The sequence below is a fragment of the Chanodichthys erythropterus genome, chromosome 15 (genome assembly GCF_024489055.1).
Source record: "Chanodichthys erythropterus isolate Z2021 chromosome 15, ASM2448905v1, whole genome shotgun sequence".
Lineage (NCBI taxonomy): Eukaryota > Metazoa > Chordata > Actinopteri > Cypriniformes > Xenocyprididae > Chanodichthys > Chanodichthys erythropterus.
Window position 1 is genome coordinate 19,357,705 of NC_090235.1, and position 27,344 is coordinate 19,385,048.

A 27,344-nucleotide genomic window follows, 5' to 3' on the forward strand; every position below is an offset into this window, starting at 1 on the left:
CTACTGTAATTATAGTCTTGAGAGTTGAAAGTGCGAGCAGCGTCAGATATTCACCTGTTGAGGGGAATTGTAATCAAACAGGCTGACGGTAGCAGCTGTGGAGTCGAGAGGCAGCTGGCCTCCAGTGTAATCAAACTGCAAAGTCTCCATAGAAACAGATTCCATGGGGTCCAGGGTCACATTTTGGGTTTCAACATTTGAGAACTCCTCTGCTGGCTTTGGCCCTGCACCTCCAGCCATTTCTGGTCCACCCAAATCCACCTCTGGACCAGTCGGAGGGCAGTTACCAGGAGTACGACTGGGAAAGAAACAAGAGAGAGGTTTGTCTTCAATATATTTGAGAAATGCTTAAAGTTTACATACGGAAAGCCCAACAAAGAGAGCTGAGGGAGGATAAACACTACCTTTCCAAAATTTGGGGTTGGTAAGATTTAGTCTCTTATTCTCAACCAAGTCTGAATTTATTTAATCAAAATTAATATTGTGAAATATTACAATTTAAAATAACTTTATTTGAAAATTTTTAAAAATTTAATTCATTCCTGTGATCAAAGCTGAATTTTCAGAATCATTTCTCCAGTCTTCAGTGTCACATGATCCTTCAGAAATCATTCTAATATGATGATTTGCTGCCAAAGAAACATTTCTGATTATTATCAATGTTGAAAACAGTGCTGCTTCATATTCCTTTTTTCAGGATAACATACATTATATATGTCTTTACTGCGATCAAATTGATGCATCCTTGCTGAATAAAGACACTCATTTCTTAATCTTAATGACCCCAAACTTTGAGCAGTAGTGTATTTATTATACTTTTGTGATGGTGTATACCTAAAATCCTTAACGTCTACATCAAGTCCATTCTGATTGGGCAGTCCATTGGGGTTATCCATAACATCTGGCTCGGTCTCTTTCAGTTCCTTCCGCTCAGGGTCAAATGTTGTTTTGGGTTTTTGTTCCACCCTTTTCTCAGGGTCATCAGCCTCTGAGTCTCTTGGACCCTAAGAGAAATAGAGAGGATTTAAGTAAAAATGACAAGGACTTCAGGTGCTAAAGGAAAAATTCTGTCTTTATTTACTCACCCTCATGTCTTTCCAAATCAATGACTTTTTAAATTTAGGAATAACATGAGGGTAGCAAATAATGCATTTTCAGCTTTGTGTGAACCATTTCTCAAACAGAATATTAATAAAAACAAATGAGAATGATAAAAGATTAATAGTCAAGACTCACAAATGCTCCTTTGCGCAAACATGAGTCCATTTTCTCAGCAGGGGAGGAGCTAAGAACATACTCCACCATAGACACGCCCAATCCACCGCTCTCAGAGCGTGGCGACAGCACAGATCCCGCCTCTCCGACGGCATGGAAGCCCTGACCTGGTCGGCGCTGCACCATGATTGGCTGGGACACCGAGTGATCTACAGAAAAAAGGGACATGAAAAGAAGAAAGAAAGAAAGAAAGAAAGAAAGAAAGAAAGAAAGAAAGAAAGAAAGAAAGAAAGAAAGAAAGAAAGAAAGAAAGAAAGAAAGAAAGAAAGAAAGAAAGAAAGAAAGAAAGAAAGAGAAAGCAAGCTAATTTTGTAAAATATAACCGTGCCATCTGGACACACATACCAGAGGCTCCCCAAGCGCTGTCTCTCCACTGGTCCAGAAAGATCCCTTTTGGTCCATCTTTCCCTGAATCATCAGTTTCCCAGAACTTCTTCCCAGTTAGGAGCTGCTGCAGAGCGGGAACATCAGACAGAAATATTAATACATAACAAGAACGCAAAATGAAGTATCAAAGAGAAGATGAGGAAGGTAAGGACTCTCACCTCTCCCATGGCTCGACCCTCCAGCGCAAGTGCCTGGAAGTCATGGTTAAGCTCATCCATTGATCGTACCTGTGTGAAAAGTTGTAAAATTATTATAAAATAACATTTTATATAATTAAAGAGGACCTATTATGCTTTTCTTTAGTGTGCAATGTTGCCATTTGAGCATGAAAAATGTCCATAGCACAAAGTCCCTCCAGCAGGAGTTATTCTCTATATCAGTGTCACGGTTTTTGAACTCCTGAAACGCCTCCATTTGTAGTCTTGAGTTTTCTTCCAGGAACGAACACATCACAATATCCCTCATTTAAATAATCCCCACCAAATGCAAACACAAAATAAAGGAGCGGGGCCTGGTTGAGTTAGTTTGTAGTGCGGTTAACTTGTGGTTATGGTAAAGAGGCGTGACATTTCAGAGCACACTGTGCTTTTCAGAAGGAGGGGCTTCATAGAGACAGGAACTAAACAGAGCGTTACTGACAGACTGGAAAGAGAGGAGCTGCAACAATGAAAAATATGTGAAAAATGTGTTTTTTGATTATTCAAGCATAAAAACCTATTCTAGCAAAGCCCAAAAACAAAATTAAGACTTTGCAAAAGGGTATGAATAGGTCCTCTTAAAAATAAAAAAGTGGCTTCCTGGTCATTTTTACACAGTTCTCACCTGGTTGTCTGCATGAATGTTGTCACCAGTCGGCCAGCGGTGTTTGCAATTGTTGTAGCCAGGCTGGTCGCCATGCTGCCGCTGGAAGAAGTAATCAACCATGGCATCATCTTGAGAGCGACCTGCTCCCTGCGTAGGGGGAGGGGCCTGAGGAGAAGGGCCAGGTTGGGGGGTGTGGCCCGCAGCACTCAGCACCACAGGCATGCTGGGTAATGGCCTGTCAGGGGGAGGCAGTCTCAGGTGGGGGCTGAACGAATCCTGCCAGAGCACAGCTTTCCTCTTCAACACACACGCTACGCTCATTCCACCAGAGACTGAAACATAAGAACAAAACAAAACACTATTAACCCCTAAGGCATCTGGGATTGCTCTGCACTTGAAGTTCATTCAGTGATCATATTACTGCACCTGTATATCTCAAAGCAGGCTGAGAACGAGAAGGCTCACAAATATTGCCAGAAATGACCAAATCAAAACCAGCTTTACTTATTTTAAAGAAATCAACCATCTTTGGAGTTGAATAGTAAACACTTGAGATTCAAATGAACAGATTTTAAGGACAAAGAAAATTAAATCTCTGACCGATGAAAATATAGGGCAATTGAAAAGACGACATACATGGTCTGGGCTGGAATGAGGTCAATTCAATCTGTCAGTGTGATAGTCAGCGCTGGGATGAAGAGTTCATTACGACATCGCACACACTTGTTGAGGCTCAGTGGGGAAAGCAGAGGTTGTTGTTCTAGTTAATCAAGCAGAGCGGGCCTGTCAAAATGACTCATTTCATTCTCATTCAGATGTGCATCTGATATCATTGTCACAGAATGACTTTAAAATACTGGGGAAAGTTGAAGAATTGAAACAATGGAGGAATTTCCACTGGAACAAATTTTCCTGATGAGAAAAGATCAATTTCTAGCTTGACATATATTCTCTTTTTATACTCAGAACTTATATATTTTATTACATTTGTGGCACAAACATACAAATGTGTCATGTGGAAAAAGTATTAATGTTAAAAAAGTACTTTTGAAGTTCAATTAACACAGTGAACTTTGTTCAGTGAACTGAAACCAATTAAAATATAGCATAATTTTATAAATATATCACATATATAAACAATTAAGGGAAGCACTGAAGATGAGGATTATTGCCTCTGTGACTGGACTGTCTTCATTGATTCAACTTTGTTAAATGGGATGCACAGGAAGTTAGCAAAAACACTTTATTTTTTTTACTTTAAAAAAGTAGCATTTATAATATTGTTTGTCTTGCAATACATTGAGCCAATTCATAACAAAAGGTATAAACGACTTTATTCTTTCATCCAAACACAATCAGAGTTATATTAAAAAATATCCTGGCTCTTCCAAGCTTTATAATTGAAATGAATAGTAACAGATTTTGAAGCGTAAAAAAGTGCATCCATCCATCATAAAAGTAATCCATACGGCTCCAGGGGGTTAATAAAGGCCTTTTGAAGCAAAGCGATGGGTTTTAGTATGAAAAAGATGTCATATTTAAGAGTTTTAAATAGTTTTTAAAAATGTAAAAGTTTTATAGAAAAATGTCTGAAGATTTTGATATAAGAGAAGAGGAGATATGCCTTATGTTGGGTTAGAGGTCACTCAACTCTCTCATGAACTCACAGACAGCTGTTACCAGAAGCTAGTGATTACAATTTATAAAATTATAAATATGGATATTTTTCTTACAAAAACCCATCGCTTTGCTTCAGAAGGCCTTTATTAACCCCCCTTTTATGATGTATGGATGCACTTTTTTTGGGCTTCAAAATCTCTGTTCCTATTCACTCCCATTATCAAGCTTCTAAGAGCCAGGATATTTTAATATAACTTAGGTGTATATGACTTTCTTCCAAACACAATCAAAGATGGCTTGAGGGTGGTGTTATGTAATTTTTCAGGACAATTTGTTGATCTAAAACAGCAACTACAAGTACATTTCTTTTATTTTGAATCACTACTCACTTCTGAGTAGACGAATAACAGAGGGTTATTTGCAAAAAATTCCTACCACAGCACCTCAAGCCAAAAGATGAGCAATAACAAGGAGAAAAAATGTTCCTCTTATGCCACAGTTTCACTTGTTTTCTCCTTATTTCTGCTTGCAGGGAAATTACAGTTATCCTGTTCCCATTTACGTGCTGATATGGCAGCCATCAATAATTTCAGTATTTCTGCTTATTAACAAACAGAGACACTTTCTAACAGAGTTAAATGTGCAATCATGACTCATGTGAAGATATATATATATATATATATATATAAAAATCTAATAAATTAATGAAATTACATCTGGCCTTGTTTTATGGTTAGTTTTAACAGCTGTTTGTTTACCTAAATGAAAAAAAAAAACAAAGTTTTTAAGTTAAATTAACTACAATATAAAATCTAAATATAAATTGTTTCATTTAATAATAGTCATAAATAGCCTAAAAAGATTAACAGGAACATTTGTGGTTTCGACAACATGGTTTTGAACACCCAAAAAAAAAAAAAAGAGAACAAGAGTTTTGCTCTTGCTTTCACATCTAAAACTGGCCTGATCTTTTCAAGAGATATGTTGATGTAGGTCACCACAAGCAGCAAATTAATCCTGACTACAAAATCCTGATCCATTGGTGTAATCTCACCCCAAAATGGTGCCAGAGGTGTTGGCAGCATTGAGAGTAAATTATGTCACATAGATCCTTCTGGAAATAATAGAGGCTCCAAAAAAATTATTCCATAACCACCTTTCATAACTTTGCTAGCCGAGTGACACGCTCTGTTGAAATATTCAGGTACTGGAGCTTTCATACAAACACACAGTTTAGCATTAAACGAAACTGGGTTTCATTATGGGTAGAAAGCAAGCAGAAGAACTTGGATGCAGAATGTCAAGATATTTAGACTATGTGATGCATTTAATACATAAATATGAATGTTATTGCAATGCTGGTGAAAGCTTACGGAGACAACACAATGTGAAATCTAAACATCAAGAATAAACCACAAACATTTTAAAAGACACTGTGTCATGTAACCCTGACAACTGTTTGAAAGGACCACAGATTTGTCGTCAGTCCTATTAGCACCAGAGGTTTTGGAAGCTGGAGATCATGTGCTGGGGGACAAAAGACTCAATGAGCTCCAATTTCCCAAGCCAACTGTGACTAAGACGAGTCTGACCAGTCATCCGACTTGAAAGAATGGCTAGATTTTTTAAAACAACCTAGATAAACTTCCAATTGCCCATGAAGATGCAAAACAATTTTCAGTGCCAAATTCCTGATTACTCCATTCAGCTCCTGTTTAAAAGAGCACATATGTGGTTTCTTTGCAATAAAGTTGTATAGTTATATTTGTTGATAGTTGATATTTAACATCAAATGAAATATTAAGAATGACTAGAATCTAACCCACTGTAAGAGTGATTGACACCAGCATCACTAACATAATATAAAAAGAAATGGGCCTCTTAATGCAAGATATAGGAAGGGTTATAATAGTTAACTAAAACCATTTTTTAACCGTATTTTATTAAGTTTAACTTCATGTACTAAAGAAACTAAAACTGAAATAAGTTAAAAACTATACCAAAAAAAATATATATTAAATTAATATAATACAATATAAATTCATATATTAAAATGAAAATAGAAAAAGTAATTCTAAATATTAATAAAATATTGTTGTTCATCACAATTTCAAAATAAAAGGTTTAAACCCTCGGCTCTGAGTTTGCATAGTTTTGATCTCTACATGTTCTTGTTCAAGAAATTACAGTGGCTGTAGCATTTCTATCATAAAGAAGTGGCCAAATATTAAAGCTTAAGTGAACATTTTAATTAAAAAAAGATTTGAAAAAAAAAACAAACAAAAAAAAGATTTGACCATGCTGTAAAGTGTAACAACAATCACCAGGCCGCTGGCGCCCTCTGCAGGCATTGTTATAAGTTGATTATGTTTATATTCTGTATATTGCATTGTTTTATTGAACAGCACTGTTAAAAAAACAATATGATTACTTGCTTTTGATACTTTATTTGAATCAATTATTATTGCCTCGTTATTATACCTATGTATTTTAAGTCATTTTAATGGTTGTTCATTAAAACAAATCCAATTACTTAAAGGATTAGTAGTTCAGAATTCAAATTTCCCTGATAATTTATTCAACCACGTCATCCAAGATGTTTAGGTCTTTCTTCAGTCGAAAAGAAATTAAGGTTTTTGAGGAAAACATTCCAGGATTTTTCTCCATATATAGTGGATTTCATCTTGTATTTAACTATTGTATTTTAGTTTGAAATTTTTAAATGTACATGAGGTTGTCACAAGAGTAATTTCGTTGTGCTACACAATGACAATAAAGTACTTGAATACTTCACCAAGGTTGAAGGGGTTGAACGGGTTGAAGGTCCGAACTGCAGTTTCAGTGCAGCTTCAAAGGGCTCTACATGATCTCAGACGAGGAATAAAAGTGTTATCTAGCGAACCGATTGTTGATTTTCTTAAAAAAAAAAAAAAATTACATACTTATTAACCAAAAATGGTCATCTAGCACTGCTCTGTGATGCGCCACATAATCACATTGGAAAGGTCATGCGTGACAGAGGCGGAAGTACCGCAGTAGGGCGAAATTCTCCAACTTCAAAATCGTTCAACATCGTTATTTTATCTTTTTTTTTTTTTTTTGGTTAAGGCCGTTTGACAGTCTTTGCATGTTCGCTTTGTAAACACTTGCTTGGTACTTCTGTTTACAACGTGATTACGTAATGTGTGGCGCAACGCAAGATGAGCATTTGTCGTTAAAAAGTATATACATTTTTATTTAATTTTTTTCGCTAGATAAGACCCATATTGACTATATGCACGGAGCGTTCTTTAGAACTTGTTGGTGTGTTGAGCATCAATAGTGTAATACTGTATTTGTTTATAATCAGAATATAGTCACTTAAATAGTCAGGCATAGCATTAATTTAGTTATTCAAATGTAAGACCACATAAAAAATATATATAAATAAAGATGCACCTCAGTGTTCCTCATCAGCTAAATCAATTTCAACCATCAGTTTTCACACTTTCGTGTGGGGGGAAAAAAAGCATCAAAAATTTAAAATTTATTGTGCACTTTAGTTAGATTCATTGAATAAAATGTGAGTTTTCACAAGTGTGCCAAAATCATTGAGCTTGCACTGCCCTGACTGACAGCTTATGTGATTATAAAGGGAGAGCGTGGTGCTCGCTTTGTGTAATTCATTCACAAGAAAAGTTATTGGTTTTAGTGAGATTGTATTTCATACTTCACATTGACAAAATGTATTTTTAAAGCTAGTTATTTTATAATGTTTCATATTAATTCAAAAGTGAAACAGTGAAAAACTATTAGCCTACAGGAAATGGCTAATATATGCACAAATACATGCTACTCTGCTGCCACCTACTGGTTATAGTGGTAGCTAATGTCTTTTTTAATTTTTAAATACGTGTTTTCTATCAAATGTTGGATTTCCTACATTTTGAATCGTTTTACAAATGGGGACAATCTCAGAAGGATGAACAAATGTTTGTGATCAAAACATTAAAAATAACATTTGAAGTGCTGGAAAAAAATGTGAGTGCATGTCTACAGACATGGCATTTCTTAAACGGTCCAAATAGCTTCGTCTTTATTGCAATCAATAAAACTGGTTTATTGGCAAATTAGGTAAATGTGATAACTGCATTAAAATATGAATAAAACATTAAAAAGTCAACCACTGATGGTTTTGTGTAGATGTACAGTGAGTACAGAATGATCAGCTAACTGTTCACCAGAAATGCCCAAACTGGCTTAACGACAACCATGATGTAACCGCGCATATAGTCAATTCCTCGGCTGGGATTGTGTAGAGCTCTTTGAAGCTGCACTGAAACTGCAATTTGGACCTTCAACCCGTTGGTTATTGTTGAAAGTCCACTTTATGGAAAAAAAATCCTAAAATGTTTCTCAAAAACCTTAATTTCTTTTTGACTAAAGAAAGACAAACATCTTAGATGACACGGGGGTGAGTAAACTAAGAACATTTTCATTCTGAAGTGAACTAATACTTTATTCATCGAAATAATTGACCAATTACTCGATTACCAAAATAATCGTTAGTGACAGCCCTAATTTCAAGAATATTAAAATAACACTGGACATAGACAACGTCCACTCCAAACACATAAATTAAACCCCTCTTTTTGTCCTTTATCTCTTTATCAGTTACCATATAGGCTTACTTTTTAAGCGTCTGCTTTCAAACGTGTCCTTTGGAACATCAAATGCTGTAATTGCAATGCAGTTAGATTATACAGCAGCACAAGATCCCCCATTAGGTGTAATCCTGAACACATTGATGAAGTAATGTCCTGAGCTTCAACTCAAGATAGTACACAGGGTGAAGCAACACACTGTTTAGAAAGAATGATAACGGTGCACACAGCACTCTAGTAATCCTGAGGCCTGCTTCATCAGAACAAAATGCATCCCACACCTCTTTTAAGTGATAAACATGGTCCCATAAACCAGCATATAAACCATGACTGGTCAAAACCAAGAGTCAAATAAGTTTGAAGCCTATTGGGCAAACTAGCACAGACAGAACAGCTTCATAACACTCTCATGGCAGTTTTTAACTATTTTTGGTGGCTAATTCTAACATACTTGTACGATTTCATTTCCACATTGTTTTTGTATGATCAAGGTTTAGAGGTGCAAAAACCATACAAAAATTACTACCTTGTAAATAGTTACATTTTCTCACGCAACTGGGTTGGCTTCTTGACTTCTAAGCCAGTGGTTTTCAACTGGTGGGTTATGATCCAGTCACAGACAAAAATAACTCATTAAATGAAACTAAGTTGTTAGGGCAGCACAATAAATACAGGGAAAAATGTTTCCTATATCTTTAGTTGCTTATGTCAATCAAATTCTACAGCATTTTTGCACAAATTCAAACATTACTTGGTAGAAACTATGACAAATGACACGTATATACCTACATGGAGAGATTATTTGATCTAGGGCTGCACGATATATCGTTTTAGTATCGAAATCGCGATGTGAGCATCCACGATAATCACAGGATGTGCGATGTCCAGTATAAGGCATTGTTACTACGTACGGACCAGACACCACGGTTCAAAATGTGATTCTCTGATTAATTGCAAAGTTTGACCATCATACAATGAAAGTTAATCATTTGAACATGTTTTAGGTCCTGTCAGTTTAAACATTCAAGCAATTTTAAACCATTTGAATGCGCAAAGATGCGAAAGAAAGCTTAATTCACAGACTGCTGCTCTCTTCCGTGTCTATTTGTGCCTGAACGGACACATGCATGCAAAATAAAAGGTCAAAATGCACGTAAAACAGAGCATCCTCGTAAACAGTTGCTTTTGGCTTAGGTGAACTAAACAATTGAGAAAGAAAACCGGATAAGTAAAAGTATTTTGGATCTTAAAGTGACAGCAGCCTAATATTCCTTCTGCTTTCTGTGTCATGTATGTTAATCAAACAACAAAAGACAGAAAAATCACTTTTGTAGTTTAAACACAGATTAATTATATTTAGCAATCGACCGATATTGTTTTATTTTTTTAGAACGGATACTGATAATTTGTGCTTTTATGTGCCCGATAACCGATACGCATGACCGATATTTATTTAGTTATATTTCTGTTTATGACACGGTTACAACACCACTGAACAAACTTTTATTTATAACAATCACTTCCTCCTTGCATAGAAACTTACTAAACTGTTTTTGTTGAAAATTAGTAGTCTTTCATGTTAATTTTAATCTTCAGATTACAAAAATAATTGTATTTATGAAGAGCATCAGCAGCAATACTAATGTTAACAATAAGCAAAATAAATGTAGAATGTCTTATGTTTTTAGATGGAGAAAATAATGACAAGATTCATATCAACTTTGCAGAAATGTAATACTTCATTTTAAGCTACAGTTTTAGTAGATTTATAAGCTGTTTAATAGGCTAAAGAGTGAAGAATAATTTGCTGGATAATGTTAAATAAAAGTAATATTCTCTGGAATATTGGAATATAACAAACAAAACATCGTATTTTATTGCATTTCTCAACTGGTTTGTTATATCAGAATTATTAATAATGTTTTTGTTGTTCTAGATTATGAAATATCTGCTGACAAAGCACTGTTTATCTATGAATTTACACAGAATTATACTCAAACTGCGATCGCTTGCAGAGATAAATAATTTCCATAGAGTTGTGTTTACTTGGATGTTTATTAGCAAATTAATGGTTATATAGTAAATGTTTATATAATTATGGTGTTTTAAACAAGTGAATCTTGTTAAAAGTTGCATGCGGTGGCCGAGCAGCAATCTGCTGAATGAACAGCAAAATGCAGTCGACTTCTCGAGGCTAAAGATAAGCATAGACAACAGAGAGAGAATTAAATTCAGTGCTTTTATTTCCAACATGTGCTCATTCATGGCTGTATTATTTAATTCATGCAAAGTTACATCTTTATTGGGATAGGACATGACGGATTATAGTGGCTCTGTGAGCTTGTCTCTATTTTTTAGAGACCAGCTGCATAAACTAGCTACATTTCAGGCATTTATGCAACACATCTAATTTGTGCATTAATGGCTGTTATGTTAAATAAAGTTTACTAATTACAGCAAAGCAGGTAAGTATACTTTACCTGTGCACACCGTTGTCTTGTCTCCCCTCAGATGCACTGTAATGGCAACCCTGCATGCAATTCTCAAAACACCCACAAGATGGTGGCGTTTATCGGTAAATCCGATATTACAAAACCAATATTCGATTATGGTAAAATGCTTAAATAATGGAGAAAATATCAGTAAATCAATATATTAGTCAATCTCTAATTATATTTAATTTATACAGTGAAGATTATGCAGTGTTATTTTACATTTGATTATTAAATTTCTGTACCTGAACACTGCTAGACTTGCATAAAGCACTATTTATTTTATTTGTATCTTTGTCTATTATATTTATTTAGCTTGTAATTTGTTCATTATTTTAGGTGTATTCAGCTTACCTACAAATTCACTCCAATCATCCTAGAATGACTAATTCTTTCCAAATAGAGCTATTCAAAGTCATCTGGTGAATTTTGTCATATCGCACAAAAACAAAATATCGCAATATCAGTTTTTTCCCCGATATCGTGCAGCCCTAAACCATGCAAGGTAAAAGAAAATGTGAATCTGACTACATTAAAGATGCAATATGTAATATTTTCTGTCCGCTAGAGGTCGCTAGAGGCCTATTCAAAACAAAGGCGTAGCTTGATGACGCCAAGTTTGAGCGCGGATTCTTGGGACATGTGGTCTTCACCTCACAGCCAGTGTAAAACAATTGGGATAGGACTCGGGAAGAAATCACATTCATGGATGTGATTATTAACGTTACTGTAGTATGAAGCAGAGCAGGACCGAGTGTTGTGGGAGCTGAACGAGGAGCTGGAGCGATTGCGAAACACACGCCTCATGAGCAGCAAAACTTTTATTTATGACAGTCGCCGGCGCCGCTTCCGCTTTTCCAGTCATGAGTATGAGGTAACGCAGCTCTGTTTATCATATTAGATACATTTGAGTATGTTGAAAATGATGTTATAACTTTACTCTGTGCGTTCGCTCAGCGGCTGCTGTTAGACACTGTTGCACACTGCAGTAAGATAGATCGATTTTACAATATATTGAATGCTGGATGCTTGTGTTGATAAATGGCATGGAATTAATTTTAAAACGTATTGTATGATGGAGAAAATGCTGTATTACTGTTAATAAAAATAAAGCTGCATCTGATTATGCTATGTTAGCTACTTCACAAAATAGTGTTTTTCTCTGAGGCATGGTAAAGCATGGTACACGCAAAAAAAAAAAAAAAAAAAAATCAAGAAAATTAGATTTAAATAAGACTAAACGTGTTGAGCTATATAACAATAATTTGTTTTCTGTCCAAAAATATATCAAAACAGTTGTTCCTTTGTCTATTAAAACATGTAAATATTAAAGCGTCTTTGGGGTTTCCATGGTTTCTACAAAATAAAAGCGGAATTGATAGGCGACTCCTCACACGTCCCGGAGCTTTGCTTAAAATTGCAATTTTCTCACGATTTACAAATAGTTGTAAACATTTGGGATATTTCAAGTACTCAAGTGAACAAAATATATAACACTAGCCTAGTGGTTTTTGGATATTTTACTGCAAAATTCGTACATATTGCACCTTTAAATATGGGTTATATTTGTTTATCTAAGAAAAAATAAGTCTCGAAGCAAAACCTGCTGAGAACCTAGGCTTCACAAGACCTGCATATGGGGAAAAAAAACACTTGTGACTTAGTGGAAAAGTAGTAAAATCCCCCAAGTAAGTCCAGGATCAAACCGAAACTCCCCTTCACATTCATCATCATCACACACAGGCCCGTATTTGTCTCTCAATTGAACCTAAAAACCTGATACTAGAGCACAACAATCAGGTTTCTTATTTCCTCCATAGAGTAATTGTTTTTTTAACAATAACTTGACTATGGAGTTTGTTTTTGTTAAACACATTTCCTTTAAATAATCATAAGAATAATTCTGCAAAGAATCTCCAGCAATCACAGAATCAAAATAACTCTTCGGCTCTTTTGTGTTTGTTGTGATTCTCCTTGGTTTGCTTCATGGCTTATAACTCTTAAACAAAGACTTCGTGACATATTGGATGCTATTGTGCTGTCTATCTAGACGCATATGATCCCCAAACAAAGTTTTGAGACGGCCATTGTCCTCGTAGATTACATGCACTTCATAGCCGCCTGCAGCCTGATCAGTTTCGCCATTACATGGCCTCAGTTCCAGAGATACCCGGAAACAAGCGCTCCAAAGCTCGGGCGGCCGCATGTACACCTCCCGGAAGTGGGCAGAGATACCGTAACTCGTTACCCATGACCAAAGCATGCGTTTGCATCACGATAACACAAATAGGTAACAAAGGACGCGCGCCTTAACCCTCTTAAACAAACCACTGAAAGAGGAGGCAGTCACTAACGGTGTTCACGACATCAGACAGTCGCGAAACAGAAGCGTTTATCCGTGTTGTCACCCATTAATTCACGACATGGGAATCGGTGAGGGGCGGAACTGTCTGGCAAGGCTTTGATCAAACGTTTTAATGAGTGTTACACGGCCTAAACGGTCAAATATCGCTGGTTTCCAATAGTAACCGAACACAAACGGGTGTGTAAAACGCACAAAGCGGTACCTGTAAGTCCGCGAGCCGCTATTCTACAGGTCCTCTTTATGTTAACAAAAGGCCCGGGCCGTCTGGACAGGAAGAGCGCGACAGCAGGAGGAAGACCCGGGGAGAGGAGGGGGAGCAACTGCCTTATCAAAAAGCCCTCAAAATCACTCGTTACGCCTCGTAACTCCACAATATAAACGTTAGGTGAGCTAAAACGCGTCTGGACGATAAGACGGCTTCAGAACAGAGGGTTACTTACAGGTGGAGGATGCGGATGGTGACGGATTTCAGCCCCGGTTCGCAGCAGCTCCCTAGCTTTCACACCGACAACATGGCGGCTCGATCCAAGCAGACGCGCGCGGGGCATCATGGGTAGCATGAGAAGGAGCGCGTGCGGTTCATTGCGCCAAGAGGGGAGTGTCGTCCTTTGTTGTGCGCGAGACACATACAACAATGTACAGATTTACAGGCGCTCGTGTTTGTGTGACACACATGCTTACACGGCGATGAAAGTATTGAAGGTTTGTTTCTATTTTATGGCTGTATCTGTTGTTTTGGGCAAGACTTATCCAGTTTATTCTGCAATCAGAATATATCAGGCAATTTTAAATAATAAAATGCAGTCACAGCTTAGCCTAATAATGAGTTACATCATTAATAGATATCAGAATATAATATAGTAATGTACAAAAATAATTCTTAAAGGGTTTGTTGATGCAGAAATGAAAATAATGTCATTTATTATTCACCCTCATGTCGTTCCACACCCGTGAGACCTTCGTTCATCTTCAGAACACAAATTAAGATATTTTTGATGAAATCTGATGGCTCAGTGAGGCCTCTATTGAGAGCAAAGCCATTCAAGGTCCATAAAGGTACTAAAAACATATTTAAATCAGTTGATGTGAGTACAGTGGTTCAATGTTAATATTATAAAGCCACGAGAATATTTTTGGTGCGCCAAAAAAACGAAATAACAACTCATGGAGCTTCGGAGCTTATGAATCTTGTGTTAAATCAGCGGTTCAGAGTGCCAAAGTCACATGATTTCAGCAGTTTGACACGTGATCCGAATCACGATTCGACACACAGATTCATAACGCTCTGAAGCTTCATGAAGCAGTGTTTTGAAATCGGCCATCACTATATAAGTTGTTATTTTATTTTTTTGGCGCACCAAAAATATTCTCGTCGCTTTATAATATTAATATTGAACCACTGTACTCACATGAACTGATTTAAATATGTTTTTAGTTCATTAATGGATCTTGAGAGAGGAAATGTCAGTGCTGGCCATGCAGGCCTCACTGAGCCATCGTATTTCATCAAAAATATCTTAATTTGTGTTCTGAAGATGAACGAAGGTCTTACGTGTGTGGAACGACATATTTAAAGGGATAGTTCACCCAAAAATGAAAATTTGATGTTTATCTGCTTACCCCCAGGGCATCCAAGATGTAGAGGACTTTTTTTCTTCAGTCGAACGCAAATTATGATTTTTAACTGCAACCGTCAGTCAGTCAAATAATAGCAGTGATTGGGAACTTGAACAATAAGAGTCGAAAAAACTTCCATAGACAAATCCAAATTAAACCCTGCGGCTCGTGACGGCACATTGATGTCCTAAGACACGAAACGATCGGTTTGTGCGAGAAACCGAACAGTATTTATATAATTTTTTACCTCTAATACACCACTATGTCCAACTTCGTTCAACTTCCGGTTAGTGAGGTCTGATCGCGCTCTGACAACGGAAGTGATGTCTCGCGCTCATTGAAGTATATGGGCGAGACATCACTTCCGTCATCACAACACGTTTTTTGACCTCACTAACAGGAAGTTGAACGAAGTTGGACATAGTGGTGTATTAGAGGTAAAAATTATATAAATAATGTTCGGTTTCTCGCACAAACCGATCGTTTCGTGTCTTAGGACATTAATGTGTCGTCACGAGCCGCAGGTTTTAATTTTGATTTGTCTAAGCAAGTTTTATTTACTGTTATAGTTGAAGTTCCCATCTACTGCTATTATTTGACTGACAGACGGCAGCGGTTGCAGTTAAAAATCATAACTTTGCGTTCAACTGAAGAAAAAAAGTCACCTACATCTTGGATGCACTGGGGGTAAGCAGATAAACATCAAATTTTCATTTTTGGGTGAACTATCCCTTTAATGACATTATTTTCATTTTTGGGTGAACTATCCCTTTAATGACATTATTTTCATTTTTGGGTGAACTATCCCTTTAATGACATTATTTTCATTTTTGGGTGAACTATCCCTTTAATGACATTATTTTCATTTTTGGGTGAACTAACCCTTTAAAAATCTACAATTTTGTAACGTGAATCAAACATGTTTACATGTATTATAATCTCAGTATCTTTAAAATACAATGTTAATTACACTCTAAAAAATAACTAAAAGAAAAGAAACAAATTTACACAGTAAATTACTGGTTTCCATTGAAACAGTAATATACAATAAAACAATACATTCCGGGTAATAGTTGTCATTTTAAGAATAGAGGCCTATAGGCTACTGTCTCGAAAATGACAAATATTATTACCCAGAATTCATTCATCTGCGATAATGAACGCGATATTGCGTAGCTTGTCAATGAACTACGGTTCTGTCTATTAAAATGCCGTTTCATTTGAAAGCAGGTGATGGCGATTTAGTGGTAATCAGGGAACCGGCTTTACTGACGAAATGCGCATGACAATCACATGCGATATATCGCCCAGCCCTAATGGTAATATACAGAAGTAATATGCTGTAAAAACAATGCATTCTGGGTAATATTTGTTGTTTTCAAGAAAGTAGCCTATAGTTTACGTTCTCGAAAATGACAAATAATATTACCCAGAATGCATTCACTCTAAAAAATGCTGGGTTAAAAATAGCTCAAGTTGGGTTAAAAATGGACAAACCAAACTGCTGGGTTGTTTTTATTTAACTCAACTATTGTTTAAAAATGACTGTTGCCCACTTAAAATGAACCCAAAATAGATTGGAAATTAACATTTACTAATATGTTTAATAAATGAGCATTAAATAATAAACATTTATTAAATTGCTTATTAATAAATGTTCACCTTTTGATTATTATTGTTGCCTCTAGTAATCATGTGTCTGATTTTTAATTTCCAACATATTTTGGGATCATTTCAAACCAGCCATATGGTAATTTTTAAACAATGGTTGGGTTAAATAAAACTGCCCAGCAGATTGTCAAAACAACCCAAATGCTGGGTTTGTCCATATTTAACCCAGAATTTTATAGTTTTTACAGTATATTACTGTTTCAATGGAAAATGGAATTTTACTGTGTAAATTTGTTTAGTTATTTTACAGTTATTTTTAGAGTGTATACATTAAAAATAATTTTTTAAATCATATTTCAGAGTGACAGTACATTTAGTCACAAATTTTACCGGTGGGATTAATAAATATTTTCTTTTCATCTACAAACACAGTTGCAAAAGCAATGAGGTACTAGAAAAGAGGCCTGTTTTCTATTATAAATTGCATTCATGTGAATGAAACAGTCCCCTATTCAAAATATGACTTCTGATATGTTTATGTGAACTATAATCTCAATACCGTAATAACACAATGTTAGTAATGCATTAATAAAAAACCCTTTAAAAATTAAATATTGCAGTTGTGTATTATGGTGTTTTACATGATTTTCGGGATTGTCCTGCTTTTATAATCTTTCAGAGTAGTTAAAACACCACAGGTCAATAGGGTAAAAAATGTAAGAAATATATATCACAAATATACTTCCCTCAGTTTTGTATTACAAGTGTTCTGAAATGTCATGTTTAAACATGCAAAATCTAATTAAATATGCATGCACCTACTTGCATACATTTCCAGAACAGAAATCTAAACATTGGGTAAAGCCATGAGGTTCAAAATTATTTTTTTAAAGGTTTTTATAGCCTTATATGTGTTGCAAATAGATAAATGGCCGGTTTTACAGACAAAGGAGTGGTTGATTATGATTTCACTTCTTTAACTTTAGTTAGTGTGTAACGTTGCTGTTTGATCATAAACAACATCTGCAAAGTTACGACGCTCAAAGTTCAATGCAAAGGGAGATATTGTCTTTTAAAGAATTCTGTTTATGGGCTACAAAGAGCTTGTTCCCAGGTTGGTGACATGACTAACCCTAAATTTACATAAACCCTGCCCCCGAGAACACACAACAAAGGTGGGGAGGCCATGTTGGGCTGCTTTAGAGAAAAGGAAGAGTTGTTGTAGTAGAGTGTTGTTGTCACGCCGTCATTTTACGCCGGACTGCAGTTTCATTCTAAAAGTTGTAACTTCTTCCTGAGTCTCTCCATCAGTTTCGACTCCGGTTTGAACAATGTAAGGCTGAACACCGTTACTGACAATCCTCATTTTGGCTGCGTGAGATTCTCCAGCTTTGTTGTTGTTGAACAACCGAAGTGTGAGCTGTTAAAGCTCCGCCCTCTTTTGAAAAGCAGCGAGAGCAGCAGCTCATTTGCATTTAAAGGAACACACACAAAAACTGTGTGTTTTTGCTCACACTCAAATAGGGGCAAATTTGACAAGCAATAATAAATGATCCGTGGGGTATTTTGAGCTGAAACTTCACAGACACATTCTAGGGACACCGGAGACTTATATTACATCTTGTAAAAAGGGGCATTATAGGTCACTTTTAAGCTAGTCCTAGATCAAAATGCATGTTTGAGCTGTTTTAACTGAAAGCAAGTTACACTGGCATATCTTTAAATATGTCATAGCCATTGTTTTGTCTCAAGATTCACACCAGTAATGTTTTTTTTTTCAAAGGCACGTTTATATAAGCTACTTAATTGAAGGCCTAATCCTGGCTTAATCTATGCTTTGTCTGTGAAACCAGGCCAAAGTGTAATAAAATAAACACTAAAATGTGTATTTTGGACTTTTTTTCCCCCCAGTTTTATGGTTATGGAAGCAAAATAGCCCAAAATCTCAAAAATTGATCAGTGCATGAAAAAAACAGTAGTTTTCCTCCAGTGTCTTGCCTTAAAAGAACATTCAGTCACAAATTGTACCCGTAAGATTATTAAATGTTTCTTTTCTCATGGTGTACTAGAAAAGATGCACGCTCTTCATTATAAGTTGCAGTCATTCTAAAAATAACAGGCTGTTTAAAATGTGAGCAGCTACTTAACTGCCTTTGTGTAAATGGCAGAAGGACATTGGCTGTGAGCGAACTGCGCACAATGAGATAAAACAGGTCTGGTCATTATCTTCACATTTGACTCTCTCTAGGGAGCACTAGTTTTATACACTTAGCCCTGTGAAAACAAGACAGAGCTTTTTATCCTCATCCATATGCATTCGAGAGAACAAAAACAGTGTTATATTTCACCCGAACCCTCTGTGGTGCATTTATAAGTGAACGAGACAAAGAATAATCTAGAAAGAGTTTATTATGCTGACCAACTGTCCCACCCTTCAGGTGTGTCCCTCACGCACCCACTCGCTCACTCACACAAACACAGCCTTCCTGAAACAAGTATTGTACATTAACATACATTCATTCTATAAGCTTGTGTTCAAATAAACATTTATGGCTAGTCACATTATGCGTCAGCTGCATAAGTACATATCAAAACTTGGACACAATCAGAAACGCACATTCATGCACGCAGACGTATGAGGGCCACCCAGAGGCACGACTCCTCTATCGTGAGTTTTACATGCACAAAGTCCTACAGCATTCCCCAAATACACTTCTACCCCACCTAAAACATTCATCTAACACATTACATTATAGTGTCTTATATCAGAGTATAAACAATCTTTCTCCGACACACACACACACCGGAAAGAGCTGAGCGGGCAGCTCCGGCGTGTGTTCAAAGATTACCTGGGTCAAAGGTCGGCCACCTTGTGAATACACAAACATATACAAAGGCTTATGTGCTTGTGCACATATGAACACACACACACACACACACACACACACACACATACAGAAGATGTGTTACTGTCTTCAAGTCCTATTTAATAATGCTTGTCTCAGCATCTTGTTGTGGTCCTGCCCTCTCTCTAGAACTCTGGCTGGTGTGGCACTATATATTTTCTCCAATAGAGGGAGACAAAGTTTGAGAGACACAGACGTTGAAGTTGATAGAAGATTTCCCACAATGCAGAGGACTTCATCTCTCAGAGATAAGCAGTTGTTTTCCTCTGAAGGTGGGTTTTCCTCTGGTTTCTATCCAGCCCTAGAAATATACAAATATAAATAACATACATTTACAAAGTGAAGTTTCTAAACCAATAGACTGTGGCTGCGTCCAAAATCGCATACTCTCTTGAGGAGGTGCTTGTTTTGATTAAGTAATTACTCTGTGACGCTAAAAAAGTGTTCTTTAGTAATCCAGATGTACTACATTTGACATGTTGTGATTATCATGTGACATACTAGAGTCACTGTCATTCCCAAATCCTCTCCCATGGCCTCATGGGATGGTAAAATGCACACTTCAAAATCTCACCAGAAAACCTCTACTTTTTGCCTACTCTTTTATACTGTGAATTCGGACATGCTTCTTTGTTTTTTGCCTACTATATAGTAGGGAAGTATGTGATTTCAGATGCAGCCTGTGTTTGAAGTACTTCCATACAATTTTTTATAGTACATATACTGTGCATTTTCACAGCTGAATGTCCATTTACGGCCATTTTTAAACATGTTTTTCTTGAAAAAAGTAACATTAAAATGCAAAATAACATAATAAATAAAAAATAACTAAAATATATACATTTTTAAATTGATAAATCAATTAATTGATCACTTAAATAAAATATCATAAAATATATTTATAAAAAATTATAAACTATATAAATATACATTTTCTTGACACTACCTGGACAAACAATGTTGATATAACAACAATGTAGCACACTACTTTTTGAAATGTTCACATCGTTCCCTTATACAATGGCTGCATTTGAAATCACATAATCTCTTGATTATTTTGAATAAGTAATTACTTTGCAACCGCTAAAAAAATTATGGTCTATACAGTATGAATGTGTGTAGTAAGAATATAATTCAGATGTACTACATCCTTTTTAACATGTTAAAAAAAAAAGTAACATTAAAATAAAAAAAAAAACATAAATAATTAAAATGTAAATTAAATGTTAAATAAAACATTTATTATAAAATATATTTATAAAAATTATAAACTATGCAAATATAAATTTCCAATGTAACAATGTGTAACAACAGTACTTTTTAAAACGTTCACATCGTTCCCTTATACAATGGCTGCATCTGAAATCACATAATATCTTGATTATTTTGAATAAGTAATAACTTTACAGCTGCTAAAAAAAGTATGTTCTATACAGTATGAATGTGTGTAGTAAGAATATAATTCAGATGTACTAAATTCACCATGTTGTCATCGTCATGTGACCTCACCAGCATCACCACCATTTTCGCCTACTATATAGTATGCGATTTCGTACGCAGCCAATCTGTTTCACATGCTAAAAAAATGCTTGAAAAACAGTTGGCTGTTGCAGTGTATAATGCAAAGTATTCAAAAACTTGATGAATTCAGATTTCTAGAGAAATTAGAACATGTACTTACGTATAGAGAGGCTGCAGCTGTAAGTGAGAGCTCTTCTGTGGAGGCTGGTAACTATAAGAGTCCAATCTACCAATGTAATCAACTGCAACAGAGAGACAGTCATCAAAACATGAGCACTTCAATGTCACTGGAATTCAGTTACCTAACAACAGCAGTACTTACAGCTGTCCTCGTCATCCTGGAAGACTTTACTGACATAGCAGGCATAAACAAATCCAAAGAGCTGAAACACAGAACAAAACATGTAAACGCTCATTCAAGTGTACTTTTTGTAAATGTAAAGAAAAGAGATCAATGGGAAGCACTCACTGCAAGAAACACTTGCAAGGCTGAGCTGACCACCTCTATGTACTGGTAGTCCAGTAGGCAGCCACTGACAGTGATCACATGATGATCCTGAGGAGCCAATGGTGAGTCAGGCACCGGAGTAACTAAGCAACCAGGTCCATTCTCCATCCACCAGGAACGATGAAGTGATGTGTTAAAAGTCATTAGGAAATCCCTGTCCTGCAGCAGAACACAAACAGAGTTGAGAAATCCACTAATCGTTAACCCAACTTTGACTGTTTACTAGTTTTATTTAGTTTTATTACAGATTTATTAATATTCTGAATTTAATTTTTAGTTATGTTAATTTTATTTAAAATTTTTGTAATTTTGTTATGTGCTTTTGTCATTTTATTCGTTTTTTTTTTTTAAATATTGTTATTTATGCTTTTAGTTTTAGTTCATTTTAGTTTTTATTTATTTCCAGTTAATAATTTTATTATTAACTTGTACAACATTTTACATTTAACTTATTTCATGTTAATTTTAGCTAAAATTTGAGTAATTTTGTTATGTGCTTTAGACAGTTTGTTAGAGTTATGTTTTTTAAAATATTGCTATTTAGGTTTAACATTTTTTTTCTGTTTCAGTTTTAGATTATTTTCAGTGAACAATTTTAGATTTAACTTGTACAAACTAAATTTAAAATTTTAATAAGCATTATTTTAATTAATAGAATTGTTTTTAATATTTAGGTAATTTTATAATTAATATTTACCCTGTTCCAAAGAAAAATGTCTTCATAATCTTTATATTAAAGGGTTAGTTCACTCAAAAATGAAAATTTTGTCATTAATGACTCACCCTCATGTCGTTCCAAACCCGTAAGACCTTCATTCATCTTCAGAACAGAGTTTAAGATATTTTAGATTTAGTCCGAGAGCTTTCTGTCCCTCCATTGAAAATGTATATATGGTAGACTGTCCATGTCCAGAAAGGTAATAAAAACATCATCAAAGTAGTCCATGTGACATCAGTGGGTCAGTTAGAATTTTTTTGAAGCATCAAAAATACATTTTGGTCCAAAAATAACAAAAACTACGACTTTATTCAGCATTGTCTTCTCTTCTGCAATCCTTTCCATTGAATTGATTCCATTGAATCCTTTCATCTGTCGGCGTTGGTAATGCACTTTTACGTCGTCGTGGTTGTTTCTGGCGATTAGGACATCCGCGACATTTTGAAGCATCGAAAATACATTTTGGTCCAAAAATAACAAAAACTACAACTTTATTCATTTTTGGGTGAACAAACCCTTTAATATGTCCTCAAGTTAGATTATGTTAGCCAATAAACTCTTTTACGGGACGCCCACTTTTCATGATCAAAACGATTACTAATTAATCAAATCAAATAAAATGTCCTAGATTTCACTTGAAATACAGAAGAAAAATGGTTTAGGAATGCCATTGATGTTAACTTTAAGATTAAAGCATAACAATGCATGAAATCAAACACTCTTTGGTGTATTTACACAATGACTGGAGTCTGGAACAATGCAGTAAATGCACCTACCTGTGACAGGTGACCAACTTCCAGGTAAAAACAGATGATGAAAGAGTTCCAGCCGACCCAGACCACAAGCCACACAGCATACTGAAAATGAGCACACATGTAAACATATATTAATGAACACATTAGAGACATGTAGTGTTCACAAAGACAATGCAAAGAAACCATTTTCAACAGCAGGTGCAAAATGTGGGCATAAAAGACCTCACTATGATAATGAATATGCCTACCAGTATAAGATATCTGGAGCGGATTTGCACAGTTCCAAACACTCCCAAAATGACGGCCACGATATGGAGGAAATTGGCAAGGATGGGAGCCCACTGATATCCCAAAAAGTCAAACACCTGCCTCTGTAATGCAGCGACCTGCGAACAAACCAAGAGCAGATTAAATGCACAATCATCCAACTATTATGCATGCATATGTGTGCACAAAAAGCTTGAATCAATACAGATAATCTCAAGTATAGCTTGTCCCACATCTTTGCAGACTTCACAATGAGCTATACTGGGTTTATTTAGGCAAATATGAGATTGGCAAAACAAGCTTGTGCTGCAGACTCCCAAGTTACATTGGCAGGAAAATGGTACACAAAATCTGGTATTGCTGGCTACTATTCTTGGCAGGAATTCACTTGCAGCATCCATCCAAGAAACGACCCAGTGCACTGACTGCACATTAACCACGGAAAATTCTTCGGAGAAGGATCAACAGCCACAAGGAATCTGCACCAGAAAAATCCCATACACCATCATTGACAAAGTACTGAACGTCCTCTGCCGCTTCGCGTATGCGTTTATTAAATATTTTGGTGATTTGATGATGGAGTGAGTCTACAGACTCTGTCTGGCCCTGGTGGTGGGTTAGTTTAGCCAAACTTCCAAGCTGTGCTATGTTTGCTATGTACTTTAATTAGTTCAAGGCCGTAGCCAACACAGGCATTGTGGGGGACGAGTCCGCCCCAATAATTGGAAATGGCCAAACTGTCCCCTCCAATATTTGATATTTCTTAACGCTGCTTTCCATTACGCACCGCTCTGTTTGTTGTTAGGATGACATACAGTTTATAAAGTTACATTTTTAGGCTAGTCTGCCTGAGCGATCTAACAGCGCTCATCAATGTCAAAATGGTGGCCAATCAGATCCAAGAAGGCGGGGCTTACTATTCACTGAAAACAAGTGTGAATTTCAATGCGTGGTAAGATATATATTTGACACGATGTTTAACGCCCTACACATACAGTAATGCAAACTGTACTGAATTTCTCCATCTTGAATTGAAAATATGCAATCATTTAAACAATGTCATTCATAACTGAATGTGACAAGATGTTTTTAACATTTTTGACATATTAGACATACAAAAGAGTGAATGTGTGCATATTTTTAATTAAAATATTTTTTGGGCTGTAATAAGTATTTACTGTTCTTCTTTATTCCCTTAAACCTTTTAATTTCTTTAATTAAAAACATTGGTAAGACATGGTTACGGCCTTGAATTAGTTTAGCTCTCAAGGCTTTTTGACTCATTTTCATAAGGAATATTGTGCGCGAAAAGCCTAAAAACCGAGAGGCCCTATGAATCAGCAGTGCAGATTGCAGTGGACCATTAAACCCACTTAAGCCAATGGCAAGTAAATAAAAATATTGTCTCCACACACACAGGAATGATCCCAAAGCTCTGTGCCGCAGCTGTTTCCATGGAAACTGCCTGGAGCCCCGGCCCACAGCCCTGTGAGAGAAGAGCCCCTTCCTCAGGAGGCCCCCTCATCCTCACATGCAGCTCATCTGTGTGTTGCACAAACAAATCATGCATATGCATATACATATCTGGGACATGAAGTTTCTCCATGCAAAGTTTTGACAGGCGACTTGATTGGGAAAAGGGAACCAGGGCACCACCTCCCTTGGCTCTTATCACACACGTATATTTTCAGGTTAGACTAGACATGGACATCAACAACAGTGTCTTACCAGCTGCAGGCAGCAGATGACCACCAGCGTGCACCTCCCGTCGCACCGACCCATGCTCTCGCGCTTGAGGCACGGCTTGGGCCCCGCGAGGCGTCGGGAGAAAGCGGAGTCCCCGGTGAGGTCCAGCGCGCTTCAGGGTCTTGCTTCACGATCACCGTTCAGAACATCAAGAAGCCCACCGGGCCGCGTGCATGCTTCGGTGCGTCGATGCTTGCTGATGGCTGCCGGTCATACCGGATCTCCTCCGCTGAATTGTCCTGACCGAAGCGTCCTACAGCCCCGCTGCGGATCCCGATCTTAGCGGATCTGCCACACCTTCATTCCGTACCGGGTACCAGGCGCAGACAACCCCAAAATAGCACAAAGAACAGAGGAAGAGTCAGTGAGCGCGTTTAACTGGCAGAAATGAGCATCATATGATAAGCATCAGACGGAGCGCGAGCGGGGGGTGTAAGGGCGCGAGGTAAGGAAAATAACGCAAATGAAATCTGGAGCGAGCACAAAGCGAGCCTTTGTGACTTACCGTGAGCTCCGGTATCCGTTTTTTTCCGAGCCGATTTTGCCGTCGGGGGTCTCAGACTGGTGCTGTAGTTTGAACGACCATCCTCCTGCTCCGGCTCTTTGTCAACATCGGCACCGGGAGGGTGAGCGGAGCGGGTTTGTGGGTGGAAATCAGACACCCTCGTGCGAGTCTGCAACCCGCTCGCGCAACCGCATAGAGACGCTCGCCGCCCGCTTGGCACAACACGAGGCGTTCACAGAGCACAAAGAAAACCATCATCATGCGGCTGTGGACACTCTTTTATTACAAAGTGGAAACATTTCTATTTTGAAAACTATTTTACGTCAAATTATGCTATATATATATATATATATAGTTGTGAAACATACATATACACACACATACTGTAAATATACAGTAGTACATATATACACACATTTTTATATTATATATATATATATATATATATAGTTGTGAAACATACGTATACACACACATACTGTAAATATACAGTAGTACATATATACACACATTTTTATATTATATATATATATATATATATAGTTGTGAAACATACGTATACACACACATACTGTAAATATACAGTAGTACATATATACACACATTTTTATATTATATTATATATTGAATATATATATATAGTTGTGAAACATGCATATACACACACAAACTGTAAATATACAGTAGTACATAAATACACACATTTTTATATTATATTATATATATATATATATATTGAATATATATATATAGTTGTGAAACATACATATACACACACATACTGTAAATATACAGTAGTACATATATACACACATTTTTATATTATATATATATATATATATATATATATAGTTGTGAAACATACGTATACACACACATACTGTAAATATACAGTAGTACATATATACACACATTTTTATATTATATTATATATATATTGAATATATATATATAGTTGTGAAACATACGTATACACACACATACTGTAAATATACAGTAGTACATATATACACACATTTTTATATTATATTATATATATATTGAATATATATATATAGTGTTGAAACATGCATATACCCACACATACTGTAAATATACAGTAGTACATATCTACACACATTTTTATATTATATATATATATATATATAGTTGTGAAACATACGTATACACACACATACTGTAAATATACAGTAGTACATATATACACACATTTTTATATTATATATATATATATATATATATAGTTGTGAAACATGCATATACACACACATACTGTAAATATACAGTAGTAAATATATACACACATTTTTATATTATATTATATTTATATATATATATAGTTGTGAAACATGCATATACACACACATACTGTAAATATACAGTAGTACATATATACACACATTTTTATATTATATTATATATATATATATATAGTTGTGAAACATACATATACACACACATACTGTAAATATACAGTAGTACATATATACACACATTTTTATATTATATTTTATATATATATATATATATATATATATATATATATATATATATATATATATATATATATATATATAGTTGTGAAACATACATATACACACACA

General features: G+C 35.9%; 2 protein-coding genes across 4 annotated transcripts in view; both read right to left on the bottom strand.

The window, feature by feature from the left end:
- Nucleotides 1–14,181, bottom strand: part of pum1 (pumilio RNA-binding family member 1) — a 30,433-nt gene extending 16,252 nt beyond the window's left edge. For 2 of the 3 annotated variants that reach the window (XM_067410889.1, XM_067410888.1), the window contains exons 1-7: nt 14,027–14,181; nt 2,485–2,798; nt 1,821–1,889; nt 1,621–1,726; nt 1,237–1,424; nt 835–1,004; nt 55–298 (exon numbers count right to left, since the gene is read on the bottom strand). In XM_067410889.1, the coding sequence (XP_067266990.1) occupies nt 55–298; nt 835–1,004; nt 1,237–1,424; nt 1,621–1,726; nt 1,821–1,889; nt 2,485–2,787 (1,080 nt within the window). In that variant the 5' untranslated portion in view covers nt 2,788–2,798; nt 14,027–14,181. The remainder of the gene's footprint in view (nt 1–54; nt 299–834; nt 1,005–1,236; nt 1,425–1,620; nt 1,727–1,820; nt 1,890–2,484; nt 2,799–14,026) is intronic. The other variant, XM_067410890.1, reaches the window with a different exon arrangement.
- Nucleotides 14,182–19,244: 5,063 nt separating this feature from the next.
- nkain1 (sodium/potassium transporting ATPase interacting 1) lies at nt 19,245–25,841 on the bottom strand. Its single transcript, XM_067411861.1, has 8 exons — nt 25,741–25,841; nt 25,218–25,532; nt 23,471–23,608; nt 23,244–23,324; nt 21,711–21,908; nt 21,564–21,624; nt 21,402–21,483; nt 19,245–20,021 (listed from the first exon to the last, which is right to left on the bottom strand). The coding sequence occupies exons 2-8, from the start codon at nt 25,269–25,271 to the stop codon at nt 20,012–20,014; spliced, it is 624 nt and encodes a 207-aa protein (XP_067267962.1). The 5' UTR covers nt 25,272–25,532; nt 25,741–25,841; the 3' UTR covers nt 19,245–20,011.
- Between the last annotated feature and the right edge of the window lie 1,503 nt (nt 25,842–27,344).

Coding starts and splice junctions, on each gene's coding strand:
- nkain1 (XM_067411861.1), bottom strand. CDS start 25,271: ATGGGTCGGTGCGACGGGAGGTGCACGCTGGTGGTCATCTGCTGCCTG. Junction 21,909..23,243: donor AAGTTGGTCACCTGTCACAG/GTAGGTGCATTT, acceptor GTTCTGCTGCAG/GACAGGGATTTCCTAATGAC. Junction 21,625..21,710: donor CCTTGCAAGTGTTTCTTGCA/GTGAGTGCTTCC, acceptor TCTGTGTTTCAG/CTCTTTGGATTTGTTTATGC.